Genomic DNA, 26,381 nt, shown 5'->3' with positions numbered 1-26,381 from the left:
GGCGTCGTCGCGGTAGCACTTCACTGTCACCGATCCGTACCGTCCGACGCAAAAATGAACCTATCGGGTGCGTATGGACCAGTGTTGCCACTAACAGATTCATTTGTTTTATGAGATATTAACTGATTTGACTCATTTAAAATTTGCTTAAATTTTTAGAAAATGTAGGTATTTGGTAATTTTTCACTTTATAATCCAAAACATTTTCGACATCTTTCCCCAACCACAGCTCGTACGACGAAATTTTAGAAATTTTACATCGTTGTCTTCGATGAGAATGCCATATTCAATTTAAGAGTGTATCACTTTCCGTGATTTTTTGTTTGCATTCATTTGGCTTCATCAACGTTCACTCGAAGCAAAACAGTGCCTGTTTTTTTTTTGGTCCTCCGTTCGCGTAGTTGATACATCGGCGCCTCCGTCATGTCGTCGTCTTCGTCCTGCTGTTGTATTCCCGGGTGCAGCAATCGGCATATCGAATGGACCACCCCACTTCCGAGAGATGAAGTGCTACAGGCTCGCTGGAGCGAAGCCATTCGGACCGGTACCGGAGGGTTGTCGCCCATAGAGGCCCGAGTTTGCAATGCCCATTTCGTGGACAAAGGAGCAGCTACAGCTTCGAACGATGGATACGGTCGACTGCCGGCTTGGGGCTCGCTGGAATACCAGGAACCGACGCTGTTTTATAGGTAAGTTTAACTTAGCAGTTTTTATGAAAATTCTCATACAACAATAATAATTATTGAAATATTGAATAATTTATGTTTATAGAATGTTCTAAAAACTCAGATGTGAATATGTTGGTACATTATGCGGAAGATTATGATTTGAAGAATATATTGAAGGTAACTACTTTCCCTCTGTGGTGGCTGATGTCTCGGTCATATAAGCATCATATCATGTTGATCTACTCTACGTAGCATCTATGAAGTACACCCGTGTACGCTACACTATCTAAGTATAAGTGCAACAGCAACTGCATGCTGCACATCGTAATTGAACAGAAGTCAGTCTTATATACATCTTTGTGCTTAACACACGCGGGTACCACACCCTCGATGGGACTCGAACCCACGACCCTCAGTAGTAGGCTCCAATACATTTTTCACATCATAATATTTATTCCACATAATGCACATATTCACATCTGAGTTTCCAGAACTTTGTAAATGAATGTCCAAGTCGAGTGGTCTAATACCCGGAAAACAGGTAATTAACTTTGATTGAACTGAATAGTTTATGAAAAAGAGTTGGAGCTATAAAGTGAATGCTCAACAATATTGTATTATAGGACAGGGTTTCAAAAGAGTTTCTCAGCTATTCTCTCTTATAAAAAAAAATGCTCGCAGAGAGTGGTGGTCTACGGATCATCATGCTGAAATAGATTGCGAACTAAGTTTGTTCCGTAATACAGGTATGTTCCGATTTTATCACGCTCCGATTTTGTTACGCTCCGATTTCGTCAACAAAATTATTCCGTTTTTATCAACAATAAAATTTATTTATTTGTTTTAGATTCAGCTTTTAAAATACAATAACTTTGGTTAGTTTTTGGCAAAATGGCTTTTAAATTTTCATGTAGACGACACAGTCAGATGAAATAAGCAAAATAAATAAATAATATTTCAAGCACTAGGGGTATTAAGGCCGTAACTAACAAGAGAGGATTCTTTTCACCGACACCACCGCATTGAAGTAAAAGTGACAAGATGCGGGTCTTTTGCACTTTATTCCTTCAGGATGAAGGATTACATTGTTATCTGGCGTTCTGATATAACTGAAAAATCGTTGAAATATTTTTTCGGATGTTCTAGGTCGTTCAAACTGTCCTGGAGTACATATCCTCGAATGTATCAGGAAATATGTCTACAAACAAACGGTCCTAAGCTGAAAGATATGTCCAAAAATATCTATGTAATCATAAGACAAGAATTGATCGAGTTTTGAAGAAACGTAAACTATTTCAGGGTCTCCAAAACGTCCTGGAGTTCAGAACATGTGATATACCCGATCAACCAAGCCCTGAACGACGTATTCGTCCATTTTTGAACATATTAGCAGGTACATTGAGCGGATATGATTTCACTCATTAATTTTACACGCAACTACAGGCCTTACCATTTCTCCAAAACATTCTTGAGTTCGATACAGTTCAGAACATGTGATCTACCCGATCAACCAAGTCCTGAACGATGCAACCGTGCATCGCTGTACATCTCAGCAGGTGCGTCGAGCTGGTAGGATATCACTTAATTCTTTTACAAGCTACAGTGGAACCTCCACGAGCTGATGTTCTAAGACTCGATACCGAATCGAGAACAAATGATGTCATACTAGTTTTTTAAGGTTGCTCTAATAGTCGAACAATTTTCAAAGAACTTCTGTTCCACAACTCGATACAGACTGAATTATATCTCTTCAAAACGTTATGTATCACAGGTCACTTCAATAGCAAATTTTCAAAACGACATTTACCTATCCAATGAATGATTTTGGATATGATATCCCAGTGAGTCCATTAAGCTTATATGACTTCAATCATCACATGTACTAGCCATTGCAGACCTTTACGATTGGCTAAAATATCCTGGAACTCGTATTGTTTGATGTAATCATCCAAGTCCGTTATACGCCTTAACAAGAAAGTTCGCATCCAAATTGTTGGACACAAACACCTTCTTAGTTATTGTGCATCTAGCATCTAGTAGGACCTTGGAATATTCTCTCTTCTTCTTTTTTATGACTCTACATTCCAACTGGAACGTAGCCGGCTTTTCAACTTAATATTCTATTAGCATTTTCAAGACGAATTTGGTACTCATATGACTATCGCTTTTGCTTTTGCTCGCTATTTTGTATCTTTCTCTATAATTCTAATGTTCCAGCAATCGCTAGAACCATTAACCGTTTCCGTTTATATTTTATACCTTTGATTTGACCTAGAATAGACCTAGTAGCCACTAGAATTGGAAATGAACAAAAAAAAATTGTTTCCTACATCCAATTATAAATTCTATCAATTGCTTTCTCCCAACTACCACATTGGTAGCTCGTAAACCAAAACGAACCTCTGGCCGTCAACCTCACCCGATAACTCCAATAAAATTCCGCATTGGGGTTGCCAGAACTTGTACATTGAAGATGAGTGGCTAGTCCCACAGCAGCCACAGTTGATCTGGTTATAATGGAGTAGCATCTACGGGCAGTCAATCAAGCTCAAGCTATAAGCATTTCCTCAGTTATTAATTGAAAATTTGTCTATGCCCACCATTGCACGAGTATGTATCTTGTGGGTAATTACAAAGGAAATGCTATGCCTAGGGAATCTAGAATGTTTCCCACCTGAAAACATCCTAGACCGGACCGAACCTTACTCACCATCTCCGGATTGACAATCCTGCGCTTACGCTCCAAAGGCTAACTGAAGACCCCTTAGACATCTTATGATCATGGAAATTAGAATCCTATGCTTTTATAACCTGATTTCATTGGCGTAAATAAGGGGGGGCTAGGGGGGGCTTAGCCCTCCCTAGAAAAAAAATAGCCCAATATAGGATTTGATAAGTTAGTTAGTAGTGTTCGATCACGAACTGCGCTCACCGTCGTAGCTGCTGTTGAAGCCAGTGCAGCGTGTATCATTCTTTTATATTGTGTCACTTTTGTTTTCTGTTCTCGCGCCAACTGCTAGCGTTATATGCGTAGCAGTTGGCGCGCTGTAAGTCCAATTAGATTTTAAATTTGAATGTTTGTGCACACGTCCCTAGTAATTATATAATATGTTATAATTGTCTTTCCGTACTAAGAGTCGCCTATAAAAGGCGACTCTCAATGGCATGTAATGGACAGTGTTCATAAAGTAACCTCCGAGCAGGCACGCTGCCTCTCGGAGGCAATAAGCCAGAAGTCCAATTCAGAAGCAGTAGTTTTCATCACTCGTTGCCCGGAGTATCACCATCAAAAATAATCACAACGTAGGGTCGTCCCACCCTGGACGAAACATTGGTGCCGTGACCAGGATGGTGCCTGGAGTGGATTTCTGGACTTCGAAGAGAAGGAAGCTGCTGACATCAGTGGGACACTGGATCGAATCTCTTCTTCGGATCAGCATTTTGGAGAACATCCCAGCGAACCCCAGCTGCCTAGTCGGATCCCGAGCATCCCAATCGGCCAGCCATCCGTTCCAGTCGGACTACCAAATCCACCGAAGAAGAAGAAGAAGCCACCAAGCCGCTGTGTGAAGCCACAGGGCTGTTAGGGGAGCGGAGCGTACCATCCGTCCCCACCCGGCCGTTGCGCCATTTTGGACCCAGCGTCCACATTCGGATCCCAGTGGTCACAACCGGACCCAGGATCCACAGTCGGACCCAGCGTCCGAATTCGGGCCCGAGCGGTCACATCCGGACCGTCAGGGTCAACCTTCCCGGCCGCAGCGCCATCCGGACCCCAGCGGTCACATTCGGACCCCAGCGGTCACACTCGGACCCCAGCGGTCACATCCAGACGCCAATGGTCACATCCGGACCGTCAGCGTAATTTTCGTGGACCACGTCCAATTCCGTTGGCCGTTGCGCCGAATCACAACCTCGTCAACATCATCATCGGATCATTGCATCGAATTCCGTTGGCCGTAGCGCCGCATCATCAGATCGTCAGTCATCATCGAACCGTCTGCGTCGATTGGATAAAGCACCAAAATGTTGTGACCGGAACATCCATCAACATTCCGGCACCCTCCCTGCATCAGTCAAACCAAGCGTGTGCACAAATTGATTGCACTACCAGACACTACAGTAGCAATAAAACGATCGACAACAGCAGCCCGACCGCAAAAAGGAATTCGAAAACGTTCGTTTTGGGGGGCAGTATGTTCGATCACGAACTGCGCTCACCGTCGTAGCTGCTGTTGAAGCCAGTGCAGCGTGTATCATTCTTTTATATTGTGTCACTTTTGTTTTCTGTTCTCGCGCCAACTGCTAGCGTTATATGCGTAGCAGTTGGCGCGCTGTAAGTCCAATTAGATTTTAAATTTGAATGTTTGTGCACACGTCCCTAGTAATTATATAATATGTTATAATTGTCTTTCCGTACTAAGAGTCGCCTATAAAAGGCGACTCCCCAATCCATCTAATGTACAGTGTTCATAACGTAACCTCCGAGCTGGCACGCTGCCTCTCGGAGGCAATAAATCAGAAGTCCAATTCAGAAGCAGTAGTTTTCATCACTCGTTGCCCGGAGTATCCCCATTAAAAATAAATCACAACGTAGGGTCGTCCCACCCTGGACGAAACAAGTAGTGATATCAGTTTTCAACATATAGCATAATGAATTACCGAAAAAGTTTGAAGACTAAAGAGTTATCTCTCATATTCACTCTATCATACTTAATGAAATGAGTGGAAAAAAATAGCTTGTTTCTGAATTCTGAGAAAGATTCCCATCAGCATCCGAGAAGGATTCTCATCAGAATCCGAGAAGAATTCTCACTTCAATCTCTAAATCAAGCATAATTTTTCATAACGACGTATGTAACAAATATGAGGATTCGAGAAATCCTTTGCAGAAAGTTGGCAAAACTTTTTCTAAAACTGTTTTAAAACTAAATCTTTTTTCAATACTTTTTTCCGCTGGCATGCATCATTACAAGACACGTAATAAGCGTGCTTCACAGTAAAGCTCAGTTCATTCAAATTCATTGTGAAAAACGATAAAATTATACATACACCGGTATGCTACACGTACGTCGGTGTACATTGGTCGGTTTTCCATAGTGCACGATTGACGCAACTGCAGTTTTGTTTTGTTTTGATTTTTTTGTTACATAGGTCGCTCTTAGTTCCCATATGTTAAAGCGACGTATGTAACAGTGAGACTTCAAAAATAGAAATTTTTACATACGTCGATTCGCCAAAAGATTGAATTAAAGAATTTTAAGATCTGAAATCAGTAAAATCGATGCGTATTATATAAAGCCGCGTGTGATTGTCACGTTGTATTAAAAACCCCGTTTTGTTTACTTTTGTTACATACGTCGTTATGAAAAATTATGCTTGAAATAATTCTTTTCGGATTCATCGAAGTATTCCAATTGTAATCTAGAAGAATTCCTACTGGATTCTTTCCAGTATTGTTAAGCAATACCCTTGGGAATCTGTGAAAAATACCCTTTAAAATCCATGGAGGATTTGCTTTAGAATCTCTCGTTGATTTGCTCCGGAATATCTCCAGATTTGTTTTAAGATTGGTTTAGGAATTCCTTGACAAATCAGAATCCTTCGGCGATTTGCTTCGTAATCCTTTGAAGATTCAATTCGGAGTCTCTCGACGTTTTGCAAATGATCTGCGTTGGGATCTCTAGACGATAAGGAATCCGGCTGACGATTAGCTTCGGAATCCCACGAAGAATTGACTCAGAATCATTCGACGTTTCGTTTCGGAATACATCGACGGTTTGCTTCAGAATTTCTCATAGATTTTGTTCAGAGTCCCTAAATGAAATTTTTTTGGAACCATTCGATGATTTGCTTCGAAATCCTTTGATGATTTGCATCGGAATCCCTCAACGATTTGCTTCAACATCCTTGGAGGATTCCCTTCGGGATCGCTGGAGGATTCTTTTCGAAATAACTGAAGGATTAATTCGGAGTCGCTCGACGATTTGCTTCGAAGTCCTTTGACGGATTGCTTCGGAAACCTTCGACGATATGCGTATTCTTCCCTGGAACATTGCTCACGAAATACCTGGAACCATCATATTGGAATTCCTGGAGGGTTTTCGACGAAATCCCTGGAATATTCCCCTTCAAATTCCTGAAATATTCCCGTCGAAATTCCTGGAGGGTGAAGGATCCCTGATACATTCTCGTCGGTATCCCTGAAATTTTTCCGTTGGAATTCCTGAAACATTCCCTCCGAAATCTCTAGTGGATTCCCTTCATGATCCCTGGAGGCTCCCATCGGTATTCTCGTCGAAATATCTAGAGATTTCCGTCAGAGTCCCTGGAACATTCCAGTCAGGATCACTACAGGATTCTCATCTCTCGGCGGAATCCATGGAAAGTTGCACTATTTTTTTTTTCATTTGAGATAGATAGAATATTTATGAAGTATGCAAATATATCCACTGCCTAACGCTAGTCGAGCGCAATTAAACATAGACTGTGAGTTGTTGCTCACACGTGCACACGTGCACGTGCTTGAGAAAAGAAAATAATATGAATGAGTGTGATGGATCCGCAATTGCCTTAGGTGGTTAGACTGCATTTGTCACATTACCGCTGATAACTTGATGATGAGATGTTAAAATGTTCGAGAATTTTGAAAAAGAGGGTCAATTTCGAGAAAAAATATACAGGGGCTATAGCCCCCCCCTAGGCATCGGAGGTAGTTACGCCAATGCCGGATTTGATACGTATTCCAGAAAATTGAGTTTACATTATTGGATATATTGAGTATATGCCAAAAATAAGAACATAGCAAAAACCTTGATTAATTAACCTGGCAGATTCCTTAAGCTGAACTCCAGAATGTTTTGGAGTACCTTGAACATCCCAAATTCAAGCAAATTCGATTTGCATGGTGCGTATATGCTTATTGAACCAGGTCTGGTACATATCGATGTTGAGGTCTTTGCAAAAAGCCTTGGTTGTCCGATAGATATTTTGGGTTGAACTTGGTAACGTTTTGGAGTACCTTGAACATCACGTATTCGAGAAAATTGATGCGCATGTGGTAGATACCGTAGACTGAAATCGAGAACGTTTTGGAGGACCTTGAGCATCTCATATTCAAAAAAATTGATCACTGTCCTTACGATCAAGATGACTAAACTTGATTGAGTGTTTATTAAAGAATGTGATACAGGATCCTGTCAGAAGCAAATTTTCCCAAGGTTTGGATATCTAGGTCTTCATGGTATAGTCAAACTTGACCACCAGTATTATTCCTGGGTAGCCGACATCCTGATGAAGATTTTCTTACGAATCTTCCATAAATTACGTCACGCTCTCAGTGGGAGGGGAATCATTTTTTTTTATATTTGGGTAGCCGACATCCTGATGAAGATTTTTTCTTAGGGAGATCATCACCCTAAGCTGTGGCTCTTGTGGAACCCTAAAAATCCTCCGCATACTGCAGATTTATTATTTGTCTTGCCCATGATATTAGCATGAAAAAAATATTGATTATTACAGTTAAAGCATTTTATTAATTAGGCGCTCCTCTTTGGATCATCTTATCGCTGATTACATCTACTTGCAAATATTCAACGTGTGATCAACTCTACATCTGGGAGCTGTTGTTGTTACGCACGCGGTTTTTTTAACAGATTCGCTTTATCGCCTTGAACGTAACGTATACGAAAGGGAAGTCTTTCGGCGGAGAACTACGCAGATACTTACTTATACTTGATGGGCTACAGCTCTCCGATGAACCTACGCCGAATGAAGTAGCCTTCTCCACTAGACTCAATCGCTTCCAGTCGCCTTGAACATTGAGCGCCCTCAGGTCTTCTTTAACTGCAAAAAGCCATCGTGTACGTGTCCTTCCACGAAGACTGCGGCCTCTTCCGGGTTCTCTACTAATTATTATCTTCGCTTGACGTTCTTCCGACATACGAACAACGTGACCAGCCCACCGTAGTCTGCCGTGTTGTATAAGCTTAATAATATTCAGCCCTTTATACACCTGGTACAACTCTTGATTCATGCGACGCCGCCAGATACCGTTCTCCTGTTTACCGCCGAGTATTGTCCGCAGCACCTTACGCTCAAACACTCCGATCAGCCTCCTTTAACGTCCGTGTTTCATGGCCGTATAAAGCCACCGGAAGAACAGAGTAGTCTTCTTCTTCTTCTTCTTCTTATTGGCATTACAGCCCCCACTGATGGGACATTGCCGCCTCGCTGCTTAGTATTCATTCAGCACTTCCACAGTTATAAACCGCGAGGTTTCTAAGCCAAGTTACCATTTTTGCATTCGTATATCATGAGACTAGCACGATGATACTTTTATGCCCAAGGATATCAAGACAATTTTCAAACCGAAAATTGTCTAGACCGGCCCCGGTCTTTATAGCCGCGCATCTTACCGCACGGCTAAGGAGGGCCCCTAGACTCAGAATAGTATACAGCGCGAATTTTGTCTTCGTTTGCAGACTACGGGATTTAAGCCTATTACGAAGTCCGTAATAAGCCCTATTTGCAGCTGCAATACGCCTTTTCACCCCGCGGGTAACACCATTATGGCACCAAGATCCATCGTTGAACGGTTTTGTACATCCTATCTGCGAACTACGCAGATAGGGTGTGCAAAACCGTTCAACGATGGATCATTCCAAAGCATGTCAAATTGAATTTTGCCCCGAAGATGTCGTGTATTGACGACCTACGACGGAACGACAGCACGATACGAGTACTTCGCGTCTAAAACTATATCCATCGTCTTCTACGAGAATTGAGCGAATTGGCTACGAAAATTCATGGGACGATGAACAGTTCGAATCTTCAACTTTTTATTTCCAACATAGGAAATGACGCCAGCGAAGATGAAGTAGAGTAAATGGTTCGCTAAACTGTAAGATATTTTCACATTATATTTTGAATGGAAAATTAATAGGAATGCAACTAAAAAGCACTCGTTACGAAATTTCACGAGATTCAACAGCTGATTGGAGCAGGAATGTATGTAAACCATCGTAAAGTCATGTAGAGTCTTGCGCATTTGTGCGCCTTCATGCAGCATGGAAAGAGAAATTCGAAGAGCGGGAAATGTTTGACAGCCAAGTAACTGCAAAATAATTTTGCTCATGGAAGTAATTTCAAAATATCCCTTCTATCTGCCTGAAAGCAGAAAAGTGCGGCTCTATCCGCAGCACCCAGTTTCAGACGCGCTTTGTGTTTTCCTTTTTCCGGCGGTCTCGTCCCAACGCGCTTTGTGATTCCCAAACCACATTCCTTTTTCCGGCGATCATCTCGACGCTCTTTGTGATTTTCCCAACGTTTTTCAGCGGTCTTCCCGACGCGCCATGTAATTTCCAAACCACAATCCTTTTTTCCGGCGGTCGTCCCGGCGCGCTTTGGGTTTTTCCAAACCACAATCCGTTTTCCAGCGGTCGTCCCGACGCGCTTTGTGATTAAAACCCCCCCAAAATCCATTTTCAGCGGTCTTTCAGACGAGCATTGTAATTTTCCAAACCACAATCATTTTTTTCGGCGGGCGTCTCGACGCGCTTTGTAATTTTCTTAACCACAATCCGTTTTTCAGCGGAATTCCAGACGCGCTTTGTGATTTTTAACCCTTCTCTAGCTTTTCAATACCAAGTGACCCCTCGAACTGGGTCTCAAGGTCGGCTTACTACTGGGCAATCGGAGGGGTTTCGCGAACAACCTGCAGTTTATTGTCACCATTCTCTTCTTAATTTAAAATGAATTCTATTGTGGAAGAAAACTCTGGATTTATTTAATGTGCGTGTGAGTGAAAATTAATTTGGACGAACTATTGATTTTCAATGTGTAGTTTGTGGTTTATTGAAGATTGTGGGATGAGGGATGTTACCGTTACGTAACTATTGCTAATTTAAATAATAAAAATAAAAAAAAGTGTTAATTTTGTTAGTTTGTTAATTGTAATATCTATTCTAAATGTTAGTAAAATTATTAGTTAAAATTGTTACGTTAATATTGTTGATATAATTAATTTAAAAATCACTCATAAGCTAAAAAAAAAGAACAAAATTTGTTAAACACAATACATTTACACTGAACACAACTAGACGTTACATATGAAAATAATGAGCCAAAGGGAATAAAAAGTATTGCCGCACTGGATACGACGACTACGGTATAAGAAAGGAAAAAGGGAAAAGGAGGTATGAGCTACTGGGTTGCATTTAGCTAAAGTCTTTTCTGATCTAGAGCGCCAAGTGAGAAGGTAGAAAAGTTTTTGAAAGTTATCCGTTACCCACCAAGCACAGTCTAAAGCTTATAGCTCAAGTATAATCCCATATCGGGGATTTTACCTATTATTCGGAATCAGGTATGCTATAAATTGAGGCCGAAATTAGCAATCAAACCCCAGTAGCCAATTTCATACCTAACCCCTAACCCTACTACCAGGACCCGTTAACGTTCGCCTGAGAAGTACTGGTGAGACCGCTCCCCCCGGAAGGCCTTTTATAATCGTGGATCACCCGAAAGTCCAGGGAAAGAATCCGAGGACATTGTTGGGACCGCACCGTTGATTCCGTCCAGACAATCGACGTCAAAGGGAACAATCGGGTAATTCACCCGTTTTCGCCGCCTGTAGGGCATTCTGAGCTGCCGTCGAATCATCCATCCGATCGGTGGCCCGTTCCCTGATAAACCATTCCGGGATCCCGAAGAGCTCCAGCATCGGCCGGCCGCAACTACACGCCACACAGACACACACACACAACCGTAAGTCAAAAAGAATATATATCAAAAAGAACAAGAACGTGTTTTACTTGTGTCCTTGACCAGCCCTGTAAGCCGACCCTAAGAGTCCCATGCCCTGGGCCAGGTCCTTCCGACCCGCTCAGTAATAATTGACGCCCAACTAAAATAGCTCTGGTCAAGGATTCAAGGAAAAACTCTATCAGAGTGATCAAGAAAACTAGGATATCAAATTAGTGAAATTAACACGTGCAAAAATTAGGTTATCCAATTCACCAAAAATTATATCAATGGTGTAGTTCTATCCGGTATCACCAATTTGTTCTCATCCGTAAAGTGATAAATTTCTAGATATCATACTACTAGTGCGCGAACACTCTCAAAAGCTTACAGTGTTGCAGTGTTTGCACCAAATAGCGAAAATTAGGAAACGGTATTTTTCAGTATAGCAATTTTGTTAATGGGTCTTGATTCGACTAATTACCCTATACAGTAAATGATTCACGGAAAAAATAGTTTGCTTGTGTTCAATTAATTACAATCGTACACACAATAGCTTGCTTTCAATCCCGAAATAGCCACCGAGCAGTGGAACAATGATGGATCTACAAACAATGTACGCTTCGATGGATGTCTCCCATCTCTCGATCGATGAAGTTGAATACGAACTACTGATCAGGAACATTTTGTTTCACTTCGATGAACACGAAAGTATCAAGCGAAGAAAACTTAAAGATAGACTGAAAAGCGAGAAAGAGTCGAAAACGTTTGCGTTTTCCCAACCTTGGCGCGATGTCAATGAAGAATTAGTTACTATCAGTGCGAAAATAAAGGTAATAGGAGGCTTGCTCGAAAATCCGAAGACAGATGCTCGACAACGTCAGAAGTTAAAAACGCGATTAGTTCATTATCGAGTTCGAAACTATATCCTGTCCAAAGCTACAGGTGCGGATAGAATCAAGGAAGAAATCTTGAGAGTAGGGAGGTTGACTACCGAACTATTCGTGAAATTCTATCCGGAAGTTAACGAGACGGACAATCATTCAAAAGATACTGAACGACTTGAATCGGATTTGAACAATGTGCTAGAAGAGGTCAGAAGTGAAATAGAAACATTGAATGAAACAACTATGTCAGGTAGAGAGATAGAAGAGCAGTTAGAGCAGGAAGGAGCGACGAATCAAATGATAGCTTCTAAAAGAAAGGAAATGAATGAGTCGGTTAGAAGATCAGAAGAAATTTTGAGAGTGCTGTCTGAGTATGAGGAAGGAAAGAAGGAAAATCCAAAGGAACTCATTTCGGTTTTCAAAAAGTTTGTTCAACAAACCACAGAACAGCAAAAGCACATGCGAGAAATTCAGATTGCCGAAGAGGAAAGAAAAATGAGAGAAGCAAAAGATAGTGTAGAACGGAAAAAGAGATTGGAGAAAGTGTTGATTAGTTTGAACGATCGGTTGAAAAGAGCCGGATACGTCTCTGAAGAATGAACCAGAGACGTTTATACAGAGAGGAATTTTTAAAGAGAAAGAAGAGGAAAAGAGTTGGATAGCAAGATAGGCTTTGATTTCAATTTGAATAGTTTAATGCTAGACTCAAAGGGAGATAGCTCCGATAATAGTACTGACATAGGAAGATCGAAATTGAAATCAAAAAGGATAAAGCTCCATCGAAAATAGGGAAAAAGTCGTCCAAAAGAGAGTCGAAAAAAAGACATCGCAGACAAAGCTTCTCATCTGCATCTGAGGTTACATCAGTAACCGAAAGCTCCGATCACTCTAGTTCGGATAGTAGCTTAGAGTCCAATGTAGGACATAAAAGGGAGAGAGGGAGGAGAGAAGGTAGAAGAAAGAGGGAATTGAAGAGAATTCCGGTAGCTGAATGGAGATTAAAGTATGATGGAAAAGATCAGGGAAGAAAGCTAACTGAGTTCCTAAAGGAAGTTAAAATGAGATGCATCTCTGAGGACATCACAGAGAAAGAGCTATACAGGAGTGCCATTCATCTTTTTGCGGGGCGCGCAAAAGACTGGTTCATTGAGGGAACCGAGAATAGGGATTTTCGGAATTGGCATGAGCTGAAAAAAGAATTAAAACGGGAATTTTTGTCACCCGATTTGGACTTTCAGCTGGAAGTACAAGCAACTGAGAGACGGCAGTCTAGGGGGGGAAAATTTACTGATTATCTTCACGATATGATGAAAATTTTCCATTCGATGACTCGTTCAATCTCGGACCGCAGGAAGTTCAATATCATCTGGCGTAATCTCCGGTTTGATTATAAGAACGCCATGACCGGTGCCGGAGTAAGATCTCTATCCAAACTGAAAAAGTATGGAAGAATTATTGACGAGAACAATTGGACAATGTTCCAAAAATCTCACGACAGTGTGGCCCGTGGTAGAAATGCCCAGGTCAATGAAGTTGCTGCAACGGATTTAACGAAGTCCAAAAGCACGTTCCAAAATTTGAATACGACATCACGCGTATTCACTCGAAGCAAACCTAAAAATGAGTTCACAGAGAAATTCAAACCGTTAAGAGAAACTCAAAAAAGCTTCAGGGACACGAATGAGAATAATGATGTGATGGATCCAGTCGAGGGCTCTGTTAAGAGCACGCTTTCAGCGATGGCTGGAAAATACAGACGACCTCCCTTGGGCGTATGCTACAATTGCAGATTAAGCGGACACCATTACGCAGATTGTACGAAGCCGAAAGGCAAATTTTGTAGGATTTGCGGGTTTGGTGATGTCATAACACCAGCTTGTCCCGTGTGTCAAAAAAACGTGGCGGATTCAGCATGAGGAGGCAAGCTGAAATAGATCGTCGAAATCCTCCAACTAATAAATGTGTCACTGAGAAGCTTTCAATGAGTGGGTTTGAACCGGTCTCTGATAACGATTATTCCCCCGTGTCCAGCGTGAACGAGCTTTTTGTTCGCGTCGATGGAGACACCCGGCCGTTTGTAAAAGTGAGTGTGTTTGACAGAGAAATAATCGGCCTTTTAGACAGTGGAGCACATCGGTCAGTTTTGGGGGCAGGGTGTAAAAAGCTCATAAGACTTTTGAAATTGAAAATATTTCCCTCAGACGTGCATGTTGAGACTGCATCAGGATCAACTGTCGAAGTTGAAGGTTTTGTGTATTTGCCCATCACCTTCAATAACGAAAACCGAATAATCAAGACTCTCGTGGCGCCCAAATTAAAAAGAAGATTAATTCTAGGTTTTAATGATTTTTGGAGAGCTTTCCAGATTCAGCCAGTGGTTTTGAGTCGAGAGTCTCGAAGAAGGGAGAAAGAGATGGAAGAAAACTTAAGAATAGAGGAATTAGAATGGGAAGTGAGCGAGGAAGAAGAGGGAAACTTGAGCGAGACACAAAAAGCTCAATTAGATAAGGTCAAACTTAAATTTAAAGTTGCCATTGAGGGGCAAATATTGGATGTAACATCTCTTGCAACTCATAAGATTGAGCTGAAGGATGAGTTCAAACTTTCGGCCCCCATCCGAATAAACCCCTATCCGACATCACCTGAGATGCAAAAACGCATCAATAAGGAACTCGATAAAATGCTACAACAACAAGTCATTGAGCCCAGCAAAAGTGAATGGTCACAAAGCACCGTCCCAGTAATTAAACCAACTGGGGATGTACGGTTGTATTTAGACGCCAGGCGCCTAAATCAAAGAACCAAACGCGACGCTTATCCTCTCCCACACCAAGACAGAATATTAAGCAGACTGGGTGCAAGCAAGTACTTAACTACGATCGATTTGACGAAAGCGTTCTTACAAATACCGCTGCATCCAGAATCTCGCAAATACACTGCTTTCTCGGTGTTGGGGAGAGGATTGTTCCAGTTCACCAGACTTCCCTTCGGCCTAGTAAACAGTCCAGCCACATTAGCTAGGCTAATGGATGATGTTCTGGGATATGGTGAACTGGAACCGAATGTTCGTGTACCTCGACGACATTGTCGTGGTAAACGACACATTCGAAGCCCACATCCAAACATTATCAGAAGTCGCTCGCCGGTTGAAGGCTGCAAATCTGTCAATTAATCTGGACAAGTCCCGCTTTTGTTTGAGAGAATTACCTTATCTAGGTTACATCCTCTCAACCGAAGGACTGAAGCCAAACCCGGACCGTATCGAGGCCATAGTTAATTTCGAGAGACCGTCATCTCTGAAAGCACTACGCCGGTTTCTCGGGATGACAAATTATTATAGACGTTTTATTCCAGGATTTAGTGAGATATCAGCGCCTCTCACTGATCTCCTTAAGAAAAAACTCTCGTCTGGAATCCGAGAGCAGAACAAGCGTTCATGAGCTTGAAGGAAAGCTTAATCGCATCGCCCGTATTAGCCAATCCCAATTTCGACCTTCCCTTTCAAATTCAATCGGACGCAAGCGATAGTGCCATCGCTGCTATCCTGACTCAGCTGCATGGAGAAGGTGAGAAAATAATCGCTTATTTTTCTCAAAAGCTTTCGCCAGCTCAAAAAGCCTACGCAGCTTCAGAAAAAGAAGGGTTGGCCGTTATATGTGCCATTGAGAAATTTCGGCCGTACATAGAAGGGGCTCATTTCACTGTGGTCACGGATGCGTCTGCTCTCACTCACATCATGAGAGGCAAGTGGCGCACATCGTCTAGATTGAATAGATGGAGCATCCAGTTACAGGGTTACGACTTAGAGATACGGCACAGGCGTGGGAAGGATAACGTCATTCCAGACGCCCTGTCCTGTCCTCTGGAAGTTGCAGAAGTCCTTACTAATGGAGACGCATGGTACTCCAATATGTTCAGACAGGTGAAAAATTCTCCTGAAGGACAGTTGGATTTCAAAATTGAGAATCAACAATTGCTCAAACTAGTCCCAAACAAAACCGAAGTGCTCGACTATCGCCATGAATGGAAGCTCTGTATTCCAGAAAGCAAGAGAGAGCAAATACTTCAACAGGAGCACGATGGGTCTTTACATATCGGATATGAGAAGCTACTCGATAGGCTCAAATCTCGCTATTTCTGGCCTAGAATGGCAGATTATGCTAGAAAATATGTAGCTAAATGCAGAATATGCAAGGAGTGCAAGCCCAGCTCCATCTCACAACACCCAGCCATGGGGAATCAAAGGTTGACAACGAAACCGTTTCAAATTCTTGCGGTGGATTTTATTCAATCTTTACCGCGATCAAAATCTGGAAATATGCACTTATTTGTCATGCTCGATTTATTTTCGAAATGGACCGTGTTGGTCCCGGTCAGAAAAATATCGTCACCACTGATTGTGAAGATTCTCGAGGAACAGTGGTTTAGGCGTTATTCAGTTCCGAGATCATTATCACTGATAATGCTACCAGTTTCCTAAGCCACGATTTCAAAAATTTTCTGACAAAGTATGGAGTGAAACATTGGGCGAATTCACGTCATCACTCACAGGCAAATCCTGTTGAGCGATTAAATCGGAGCATAAATGCGTGTATTCGCACTTATGTGAAATCCGATCAGCGTCAATGGGACACCAAAATATCCGCAATCGAGCACACTATAAACAATACGCTACATTCATCTACGAGTTTCACTCCATATCGGGTCATATTTGGCCATGAAATCGTCACCACTGGCGAAGAGCACAGAAGAGATCCCGATACGTCAGAACTATCTGAAAAAGAACGAGATAAGCAACGATTAAAGGTTGACAATGCAGTTTACGACCTTGTTCGTAAAAATTTGGAGAAGGCTCATGACCGCAGTGCAAGAGCGTACAATCTTCGTTCTCAGAAATCTGCCCCTGTTTACCAGGTAGGCCAGCACGTGTACAAAAGAAATTTTTCACAGTCGTCTGCTGGAGACAACTTTAATGCAAAGCTAGGGCCAGCGTATGTGCCATGCACTATTGTTTCGCGAAGAGGCACCAGCTCGTATGAGCTCTCCAACGAAAACGGCAAGAATCTAGGCATATTCTCTGCCGCAGATATTAAGCCTGGTATATCAGAATAATCAGCACTAATTTGTCCACTCTTTAGTCTTAGATTTTTGGGTTTTGTAGCACTACATTCACGGTTTATGGATAATTTATAGATACCGCATTCTCAGCTTGTCCGCGTCGGTTGATAGTGATAATAGGTAGTGTAGAAGGTCAAGATCAAATAGTATCGTCCATGGAGAGCAAATTAAGTTAGAGAGAGTGCGAAGTTGATGTGAACGAATGTAGATGTTTCTGTCGTCGGTCTGTCTCTTTCCGTTAAAAGTAGAATAACCAATACTCAATACTCGAACACATAAAGCAATAGTCTGTCGTTGTAAGGGATTGTAGCTTGTGAGCGAAGAACAAAACAGACCAGGGAAATATGCCTTTTAGTGACAAATTCTTCATCACAAATTTGCAGATAGTTTTTTAAAACCGGTTTAATCTGCACTACAATTCTGATATCGACATCCGCCATACCAATTACCAATCACCCTCCAATGAAACATCGATCAGTTATGAAAAACGGGAAATAAGATCAGCATCAATTCGGTAAATTTGCATCATATTAGTTCGCAAGCAATGTTTTTTGTTTTGGTCATCTTCCACGAAACATTACTGTTTTGGTTGACTAGAAGAAGGGAAGGCCATTTAACAGAATCGGAGATTTTGAAGCGGTACAGAAGGCATTCCGTGCATGAAAGGAATGAACTATCTGGTGGTTACTCGCGACAATGTCTGTTTTTGAGAAAGTCTAAAGCATGAAAGTTGCAACTCAAACCTGGTATGCTATTTATTTAGTTAAACTTTATAAAAATTAATTGATAATAAATTATGCAATTAATTTTGGGGAGAGATAGAGGGTGGTGTTACCGTTACGTAACTATTGCTAATTTAAATAATAAAAATAAAAAAAAGTGTTAATTTTGTTAGTTTGTTAATTGTAATATCTATTCTAAATGTTAGTAAAATTATTAGTTAAAATTGTTACGTTAATATTGTTGATATAATTAATTTAAAAATCACTCATAAGCTAAAAAAAAAGAACAAAATTTGTTAAACACAATACATTTACACTGAACACAACTAGACGTTACATATGAAAATAATGAGCCAAAGGGAATAAAAAGTATTGCCGCACTGGATACGACGACTACGGTATAGGAAAGGAAAAGGGAAAAGTAGGTATGAGCTACTGGGTTGCATTTAGCTAAAGTCTTTTCTGATCTAGAGCGCCAAGTGAGAAGGTAGAAAAGTTTTTAAAAGTAATTCGTTACCCACCAAGCACCGTTACCCACATAGCTCAAGTATAATCCCATATCGGGGATTTTACCTATTATTCGGAATCAGGTATGCTATAAATTGAGGCCGAAATTAGCAATCAAACCCCAGTAGCCAATTTCATACTTAACCCCTAACCCTACTACCAGGACCCGTTAACGTTCGCCTGAGAAGTACTGGTGAGACCGCTCCCCCCGGAAGGCCTTTTATAATCGTGGATCACCCGAAAGTCCAGGGAAAGAATCCGAGGACATTGTTGGGACCGCACCGTTGATTCCGTCCAGACAATCGACGTCAAAAGGGAACAATCGGGTAATTCACCCGTTTTCGCCGCCTGTAGGGCATTCTGAGCTGCCGTCGAATCATCCATCCGATCGGTGGCCCGTTCCCCTGATAAACCATTCCGGGATCCCGAAGAGCTCCAGCATCGGCCGGCCGCAACTACACGCCACACAGACACACACACAACCGTAAGTCAAAAAGAATATATATCAAAAAGAACAAGAACGTGTTTTACTTGTGTCCTTGACCAGCCCTGTAAGCCGACCCTAAGAGTCCCATGCCCTGGGCCAGGTCCTTCCGACCCGCTCAGTAATAGGGACGTACCGGTACTGCTGCTGTTGAAGTCGTGTTGCTGGTGTTTTCGGTGACGATGGACGAGCGCTCGCCGAAGATCTTGTAGCCGTCTGGATGGGCCTTCGGCAGGGTGGTGGTAGTAGTCGGAAGGAGAATCTGGTGGATCGGATAGCAGATCGTCTTGGCTTGACGGTGCGATCTGCTTCTCACGCTGGCGTCTTTGGCTTACATCGACAGAGCCCAGGACGATACCGGAATGACTCTGCCGAGAGGGGTTTTCTTTTATGGTTAGGGCAACGGTTCGGGCCCGAGGAATTGCTGTTTGACGAATTATAGCCGCGCACGGCTAGAGCGTTTCGATGTCCTTTACGGTTTAGGCGTAGTGGCCAGCTAGGGACCACTAGGCCGATCGTGTGCTTCGCCAACCGTTAGGTTGGCACACAAAATGGTGTTGTACCGTGAGGTACAACAAAAGGTCATGTGAGATTAACGGGAAAGCTTTCATCAAATGCCGTACTGAACGCAACTAGTCATTAGTTTTACGTTAGTTTTAAGTTAATTTAAATCGGGTTGCACTAAACTATGCACGTACCTGATCGACCTTAATCACACACCTATATTTCTACCACTCAATCTATCACTAGGACACTTTAAAAAATTACTTCTTTCGATCCGAAGCACACGAACGCCAGAACTAAAGTGAGGGATGGCGGATTCTCATTGCGCCTCAATCCCTCCCAAGATGAAGTTTTTCTTTATTACCACCCCCTTTTGTTTCAGGATTCGCGCGCGCCTGCATGTCGTGTTATTGCACCCACTGATGTTCAACATGTCTCCTTGTACCCACACTACTGTTATACAATTCAAATTTACAAAAACACTAACGCTACTAACAATAATTTTAGTTTTTGAATTTATTAACATTACTAACCCAACACTTAAAAACCTTAGGAACGTGACAATAACAAAATACATTTTGCACATTTGAAAAACTAAAAATCATGTAACTCTTGGTTACAGATTCTCCCAACCACAATCCTTTTTTTCCGGCGGTCATCACGACGCGCTTCGTGATTTCCAAACCACAATGCTTTTTCCGGCGGTCGTCCTGGCGCGCTTTTGGTTTTTCCTAATCATAATCCGTTTTCCAGCGGTCGTCCCGACGCGCTTTGTGCTTATTAAAACGTGTTTCTCTTCAGGCTATGAGCCCAGTCACGCCATACCTAAGAGTAAAAGTGTAAGAAAGTTCTCGAAGCCGTTCCAAAATTCAAAATGTCCAGTGCGAAGAAAGCAGGAAGGATATAACACGTGGAAGTTTCGAGTGGAGACTTAATTATTGGCCCACGGGGTGAAGGAAGCCATCACAAAGGATGCCCCGGAAGATGAGGAAGAAAATGAAGAATTCCAGGAAAAGGATGAGAAGGCAAAAGCGCTGCTGGTGGCGTATATTGCGGACAGCCATCTCGAGTACGTACGCGACAAGCAAACCGCAAAAGAAATGTGGACGTCTTTAGCAAACACCTTCGCGAAAATTTTTTTGCTGCTCAGACGTACATTCGGCGATCGATGGCTTTGTTGCGGATGAAGGAAGGACCATCATTATCGGATCATTTCCGTCGATTCGATGAGCTGGGAAGACAGTTGAAAGACGCTGGTGCCACTGTTACTGAGCTCGACATGGTGAGTCAGCTTTTTATTTCGTTACCGCCTAGTTAAAGGAAAAACCGTCAAAGCACGCCTTCTAGCGGAGGAGCAAAAGCGTTCTGGGAGAGAATCCGGTTCGAGTGCTATGAACGGGTCGGATGGAGTGGTGTTAGCGGCCAAATCCAGTAATCGGCGTGGGAAATCATCGAAATTTTCCGGAAAGTGCTACCACTGCGGAGAGCTAGGACATAAGAAGTTTGATTGCCCCATGGTAAGGAAACGGGCGGGTCGCGCACAAGTAGCTAAAATTCCTGTCGACAAAGAGGTGGGGCTGGTTTCAGGAGCGAACAAGTGACACGAGCAGAACGTAATCGAGTGGGTCCTGGACTCGGGAGCAAGTTGTCACATGGTCAGTGACGAAAGCCATTTTGAGAACTGCAAGTGCTACAAGATCCGCTTCACATCGACAGTGTGAAGGATGGCGAGGTGCTGGTAGCAACCAAGCAAGGTACTGTGAAGGGCAAGTCGCACGTTGGGAAAAATAGGTATACTTTGTCATTTGGGTATGTGCTGTTCGTTGACAAGCTGAAGTACAATTTGCTATTCTTGGCGAAATTACTGAAGGCTTGAGTGCACGTTGAATTCAAGCCAGATCGTGCAATCTTAACGAAGGAGTCAACGGTGGGCTACACCCCGCAACAAAACGGTGTGGCGGAACGTTTTAACCGCACCATAGTGGAGAAAATGAAAGCGATGCTGACGGAGTCTAGTGCACCAAAGTACCTTTGGGGAGAAGCGGTCCTGAACGCTGTGTATGTCACGAACCGAAGTCCGACGGAAGCGATAAACGAACAAGCGAACACCTGCGGAACGTTGACATGGCGAAAAACCTGATGTGACTAAGCTAAGAGTATTCGGGTGCAAAGCTTTCTCCTGGGTACCGAAGCAGAAACGAAGTAAGCTGGATCCAATCGGGCGAAAGTGTGTGATGCTGGGATATGCACCAACTGGATATCGTCTCTGGGACGAAAAATCTCTGAAAATGTATGTGGCACGTGATGTCCGGTGCAACGAATCATCATTTCCATTCAGGTCATCGACTGAAAGCATTGATCATCGCCTGGTGATTCCGGAGAATGTATCATCGTTATTCAAGCAAGTGGGAGATAGTGAAGTATAGTGCTCGCCATACCGTTGATAATTGCGCAGCTGGAGAGGAAGACAACATCGAAGAAGGCACCAACGCACTTCCACCACAATCAGAAAGGAACGAACCATGTGATGATGTTACGATGTCTAGTGGTCGGGAGTGCAAGGGACCAGGTTGGTTTTCTGATTTCATTTCATACAAAGCTCTTTCTGCTGGTGCACATTCTATACAGGTTCCCGAATGCTACAACGAGGTCCATGGTCACGCGAACGAGTCTGAGTGGAGACAAGCGATCGAAGGTGAGCTGACGGCGCTGCAGAAGAATAAGACATGGACCAACGTCCTTCAGAGGTACATCCCGTACCGTTTAAGTGGGTGTTCAACGTGAAGTGGGATGCTGAACGGTGTCCAATACGCTATAAGGCAAGGATGGTAGCTAAGGGCTACTCACAAAAGCGACACGTGGACTACGAAGAAACGTTTGCACCTGTGGCGCGGTTGACTACAATCCTAACTCTTTTGGAACTAGCAACGACGAATGGGTTGAAGATTCACCAGCTAGATGTCAGAACCGCCTTTCTGCTTGGAAACCTCAACGAAAAGGTGTACATGCAGTGTACAGAGGGGGTGAAACTAAACCCCGGTGAGGTCTGCTTGCTGCATCGGTCGCTTTATGGTTTGAAGCAATCACCCAGGTGCTGGAACAGCCATTTCAACGAGTTTTTGACGAGTGAGGGTTTTACAAGATCGAATCACGACTATTGCGTATACGTTCGAGTTTGTGGCGGTAATACAGTATACATTGTTGTATACGTCGACGATCTGCTGATCGCTGCCAAACATGAAGCCGACATCCAACGTGTGAAGACCATCCTAATGCGTAAATTTGAAATGACGGATATGAAGGAGATGCACCACTTTCTTGGCATTACAATAGAACGGAACTTGGAACAAGGAACCATGAAGCTGTCCCAGACTGCACAGATTGCGAAGGTGATTGCTCGGTTTGGCATGAAAAGCTGCAATTATGTTAGAACACCAGTTGAACCCAGGTTACAGTTAAAGCAAGAAGCCGGACGATGCACGCACCCATATCGTGAACTCATAGGAGGACTGATGATAGTACATCATGATAGGTTCCCGTCCGGACCTGTGTTTCATTGTTGGGTATTTGACAAGGTTTCAAGATGCTGCTAGTGACGAGCATTGGAAACATGCCAAACGTGTCCTACGGTATCTGCAAGCAACAAAGAAGATGGGATTACAGTACCGAAGAAATATGAAGGAGTCGGAAGTAGCTGCCTACGTGGATGAAGATTATGCAAAAGACGAGTGCGACCGCAAGTGCGTCTCCGGTTTTCTGCTGAAGGTGCATGGAAACACTGTTGCGTGGTCATCAAAAAAACAATCTACAGTGGCAATGTCTTCTACCGAAGCCGAATATGTTGCCATGAGTTCTTGCACAAGTGAGACGATACGGTTGACCGGACTAATGACCGGTTATAAACAAGGTCCACTACTTCCGGTACCGCTTTATGAGGACAACCAAGGAGCGATTGCGATGGCAGAACGAGAGGAAACGAAGCGAGTCAAACACATCGACGTGAAGTACCATTTTATACGAAATGCCGTTGCTGATGGTAAAATTAAACTGATATACATTGCAACACAAAAGCAACAAGCAGATATTCTTACGAAATCGCTAGCCACTCCGACGTTTATCGCCTTGAGAAATAAAATAGGTTTAGAATAAAAAATAACTGAGAGGGGGTGTTGAAATAATAGCAAACTGTGTGGCAGTTAGTTTTTGTAAATCATAGTAAGCCATCAGTAACATTTGAAATTGTAATCAAAGCAATCTAGCCCAGATTTGATTTTGTACATAACGTCCCCATAGCAACACCGGTTGCTATGCACCTAGTATATAACAACTGCATGGCAACCAGCAACTATAAAACCGGCCTCTGTGGCTACATACTTTTAGTCATAATTGAATAAACCTCCAGTGTTAAGTTATTAAAACGTGTTTCTCTTCAAATCCTTTTTCCAGCGGTCGTCCCGACGCGCTTCGTGATTTTCCCAACCACAATCCGTTTTTCAGCGGTCTTCCAGACGCGCTTTGTGATTTTCTTAAATCATCAAATATTTTAATAATTAGGGGGAAAGACGGCTTTGGCAGGTTTTGTTCTATTATTGTTAGGGGGGTTTTTATCGACCAAATTTCATGAAATTTGGTCACAATATTCTTTGATATGCAAAGAATGTTTAGGCCAAATTTGAGCAAGTCAGTCATAAAAAACAGCCCTGCCAATAATAGAACAAAACCTGCCAAAGCCGTCATTCCCCCTAGAATACAACTCACCTTTTGAAATTAGCGTCAGGATCCAAAAAATAACCTAACAGGATCTCAAAAAAATATGACCCCAAATGGCCTGAGCGAAATGCGATGACAGCAGCTCTCCGTGGGTGCGTGTGCACGCCACGGATATCTGACAAGAAGAGGCCGAGTCATGGCTTGCTGCTCACCAATTGATGAGATGTTAATGTGCACACGCACCCACGAAGAGCTGCTGTCATCGCATTTCGCTCCGGCCATTTGGAACCACACAATTCCGTTGATGAATCAATTACCAAGCTGTAGCACCTCCTTTCACCCGTTCCAGAAACGACATTCCACTGCAAGTGACTTGGTGTCGCCTCTGTCTCCGCCATGGCACACTGGAGAGCATGTTCAACATTCACGGACGATCATCGATCACAGAACAATCCCTAGCCTGGATGGCAAATAAACACTTTGGAGTCTGGTTAAACGCTCAGTCTCCATCGGAGACTCACTACTTTTGTGAGAAGTGCAAACTACGGCTTGAGGCAACACACACCTTCTGGAAGGAAATTCAGCAGTCCGACCAGAAGTATCGAATGCTTCAGGAAAAAATGTCCATCCATAGGCTGTCGCTCAATTCTTGTGATTCAGTCCATTCCTATCCTACGGAAACTTATCCTAGTAATGACAAAGCCACACAAGACGGTATACCACTTCCGTCAACACGACCTTTTAACTTTGAACCGTTCTCAAATTCTACATTATCGATGAAACAAAACTTCAACAAAATGTTTGCCGTTGTCGAGTTTACTTCTGGAACGCCAACTATCGAAGTACTCGCCGTTCCGACTTCTTGGATCAAAGACAATCTGTTAATGTGGCCAAAACGGTTGAACGGTGAAGCGATTTACGCTCTGCGGAAGGAAGGAACGCACCTCGACGACTCCATTGAAACGGAAAACTTTCCCGTTGTGGTCCTACAGCACTTTACTGACTATTATTTGGCGGAAATTGCAGTTCAGGATATCCTCAAACAAAGAAACAGAGATTCGTCATCCCGGATCGATCTTCCTAACGCCAATCGAGATGTACTTACTTACACGGCATTCCGCAACGAAATCCACAACCTTAAAGCCAATCTTGACTCGCTAGTCCAAGCGGCAGTGGAAAAAGGTTTCCGCTCCAAATCGCTTCGCAACAATGCAGCACAGTCGAGGCAAGCTTCCGAACTGGTAATGACAATCCAAGCGGAGGTCGAGAGACACAAGAAGATCAGCAACGCATCGGAATTGGACGATTTCAACACCAGGTTGGCAGATCCCTCAGTGGGTCGTAAATATGTGAGTGACTTTTTTATCCCCAATATAATCAAGCGTACCCTCTACAAACATGCTGTTCTATCATTTCAGTTGGATTACTTCGCCAAGCTAATCCACCCGAATAACTGCTCCAGCGGGGACAACGCAATGTACACCATCGTGGACTACCTGTTCACGCGGGACTTCTGGAACCACTTCACCTGGACCGGAATCAACCGCAGCCAGAAGTCGTCCCGCGGCTTTCGAGAGTTTGCCAACGTCACGCAGCTGCTGCTGAACATCGTCCTGCTCGGGGACAGCACGTACGATGCCCCACGGTTGGAGCAGTTCTGCCGGACGAAGCTGTTCCGATACTGTAAGTCCCGGTCCGCCGGGAAGCAGCTGCGGAAGTCGACCTGCCGGCCCGGCAGAAAGCGACCGGCCGAAGATTCCAGGAGTTCCGATGGCGGTGGTGAAGTGGAGCCGGCGTTGGGTGACGGGGGGACCACTGATTCGAATGTGGTTTGTAAAGTGGAGGTATTCAACAATGACATGTGGCAACAGCCCGAAACTGAAAATACGGGAGAGTTTACTGACGAAATGATGTGAAATTGTAAAATAGAGAAAAATATTTGACGCACCAAATAAAAAAGAGATGTTTAAATAAAAATAAATTGATTCGTATTATGACTAATAGTTGAAATATGTCCAAAAGTTTTTCTGTTTTCTGTTCT

At 43.0% G+C, this 26,381-nt stretch overlaps 1 protein-coding gene and 1 long non-coding RNA gene across 2 annotated transcripts; both read left to right on the top strand.

Moving 5' to 3' along the window:
* The first annotated feature begins 12 nt into the window (after positions 1-12).
* LOC134226530 (uncharacterized) lies at positions 13-26,321 on the top strand. The gene is made up of 3 exons (XM_062707361.1): positions 13-689; positions 24,690-25,689; positions 25,759-26,321. The coding sequence occupies exons 1-3, from the start codon at positions 424-426 to the stop codon at positions 26,254-26,256; spliced, it is 1,764 nt and encodes a 587-aa protein (XP_062563345.1). The 5' UTR covers positions 13-423; the 3' UTR covers positions 26,257-26,321.
* LOC134223666 (uncharacterized) lies at positions 18,587-19,163 on the top strand. Its single transcript, XR_009982664.1, has 2 exons — positions 18,587-18,725; positions 18,806-19,163. It is a non-coding gene; the product is annotated as an uncharacterized LOC134223666 (long non-coding RNA).
* Positions 26,322-26,381: the final 60 nt, after the last annotated feature.

This window comes from Armigeres subalbatus, chromosome 3 (assembly GCF_024139115.2).
Source record: "Armigeres subalbatus isolate Guangzhou_Male chromosome 3, GZ_Asu_2, whole genome shotgun sequence".
NCBI lineage: Eukaryota > Metazoa > Arthropoda > Insecta > Diptera > Culicidae > Armigeres > Armigeres subalbatus.
This window is presented reverse-complemented; position numbering and strand designations above follow the sequence as displayed.

Coding starts and splice junctions, on each gene's coding strand:
- LOC134226530 (XM_062707361.1), top strand. CDS start 424: ATGTCGTCGTCTTCGTCCTGCTGTTGTATTCCCGGGTGCAGCAATCGG. Junction 690..24,689: donor GAACCGACGCTGTTTTATAG/GTAAGTTTAACT, acceptor CACCCGTTCCAG/AAACGACATTCCACTGCAAG. Junction 25,690..25,758: donor CCTCAGTGGGTCGTAAATAT/GTGAGTGACTTT, acceptor CTATCATTTCAG/TTGGATTACTTCGCCAAGCT.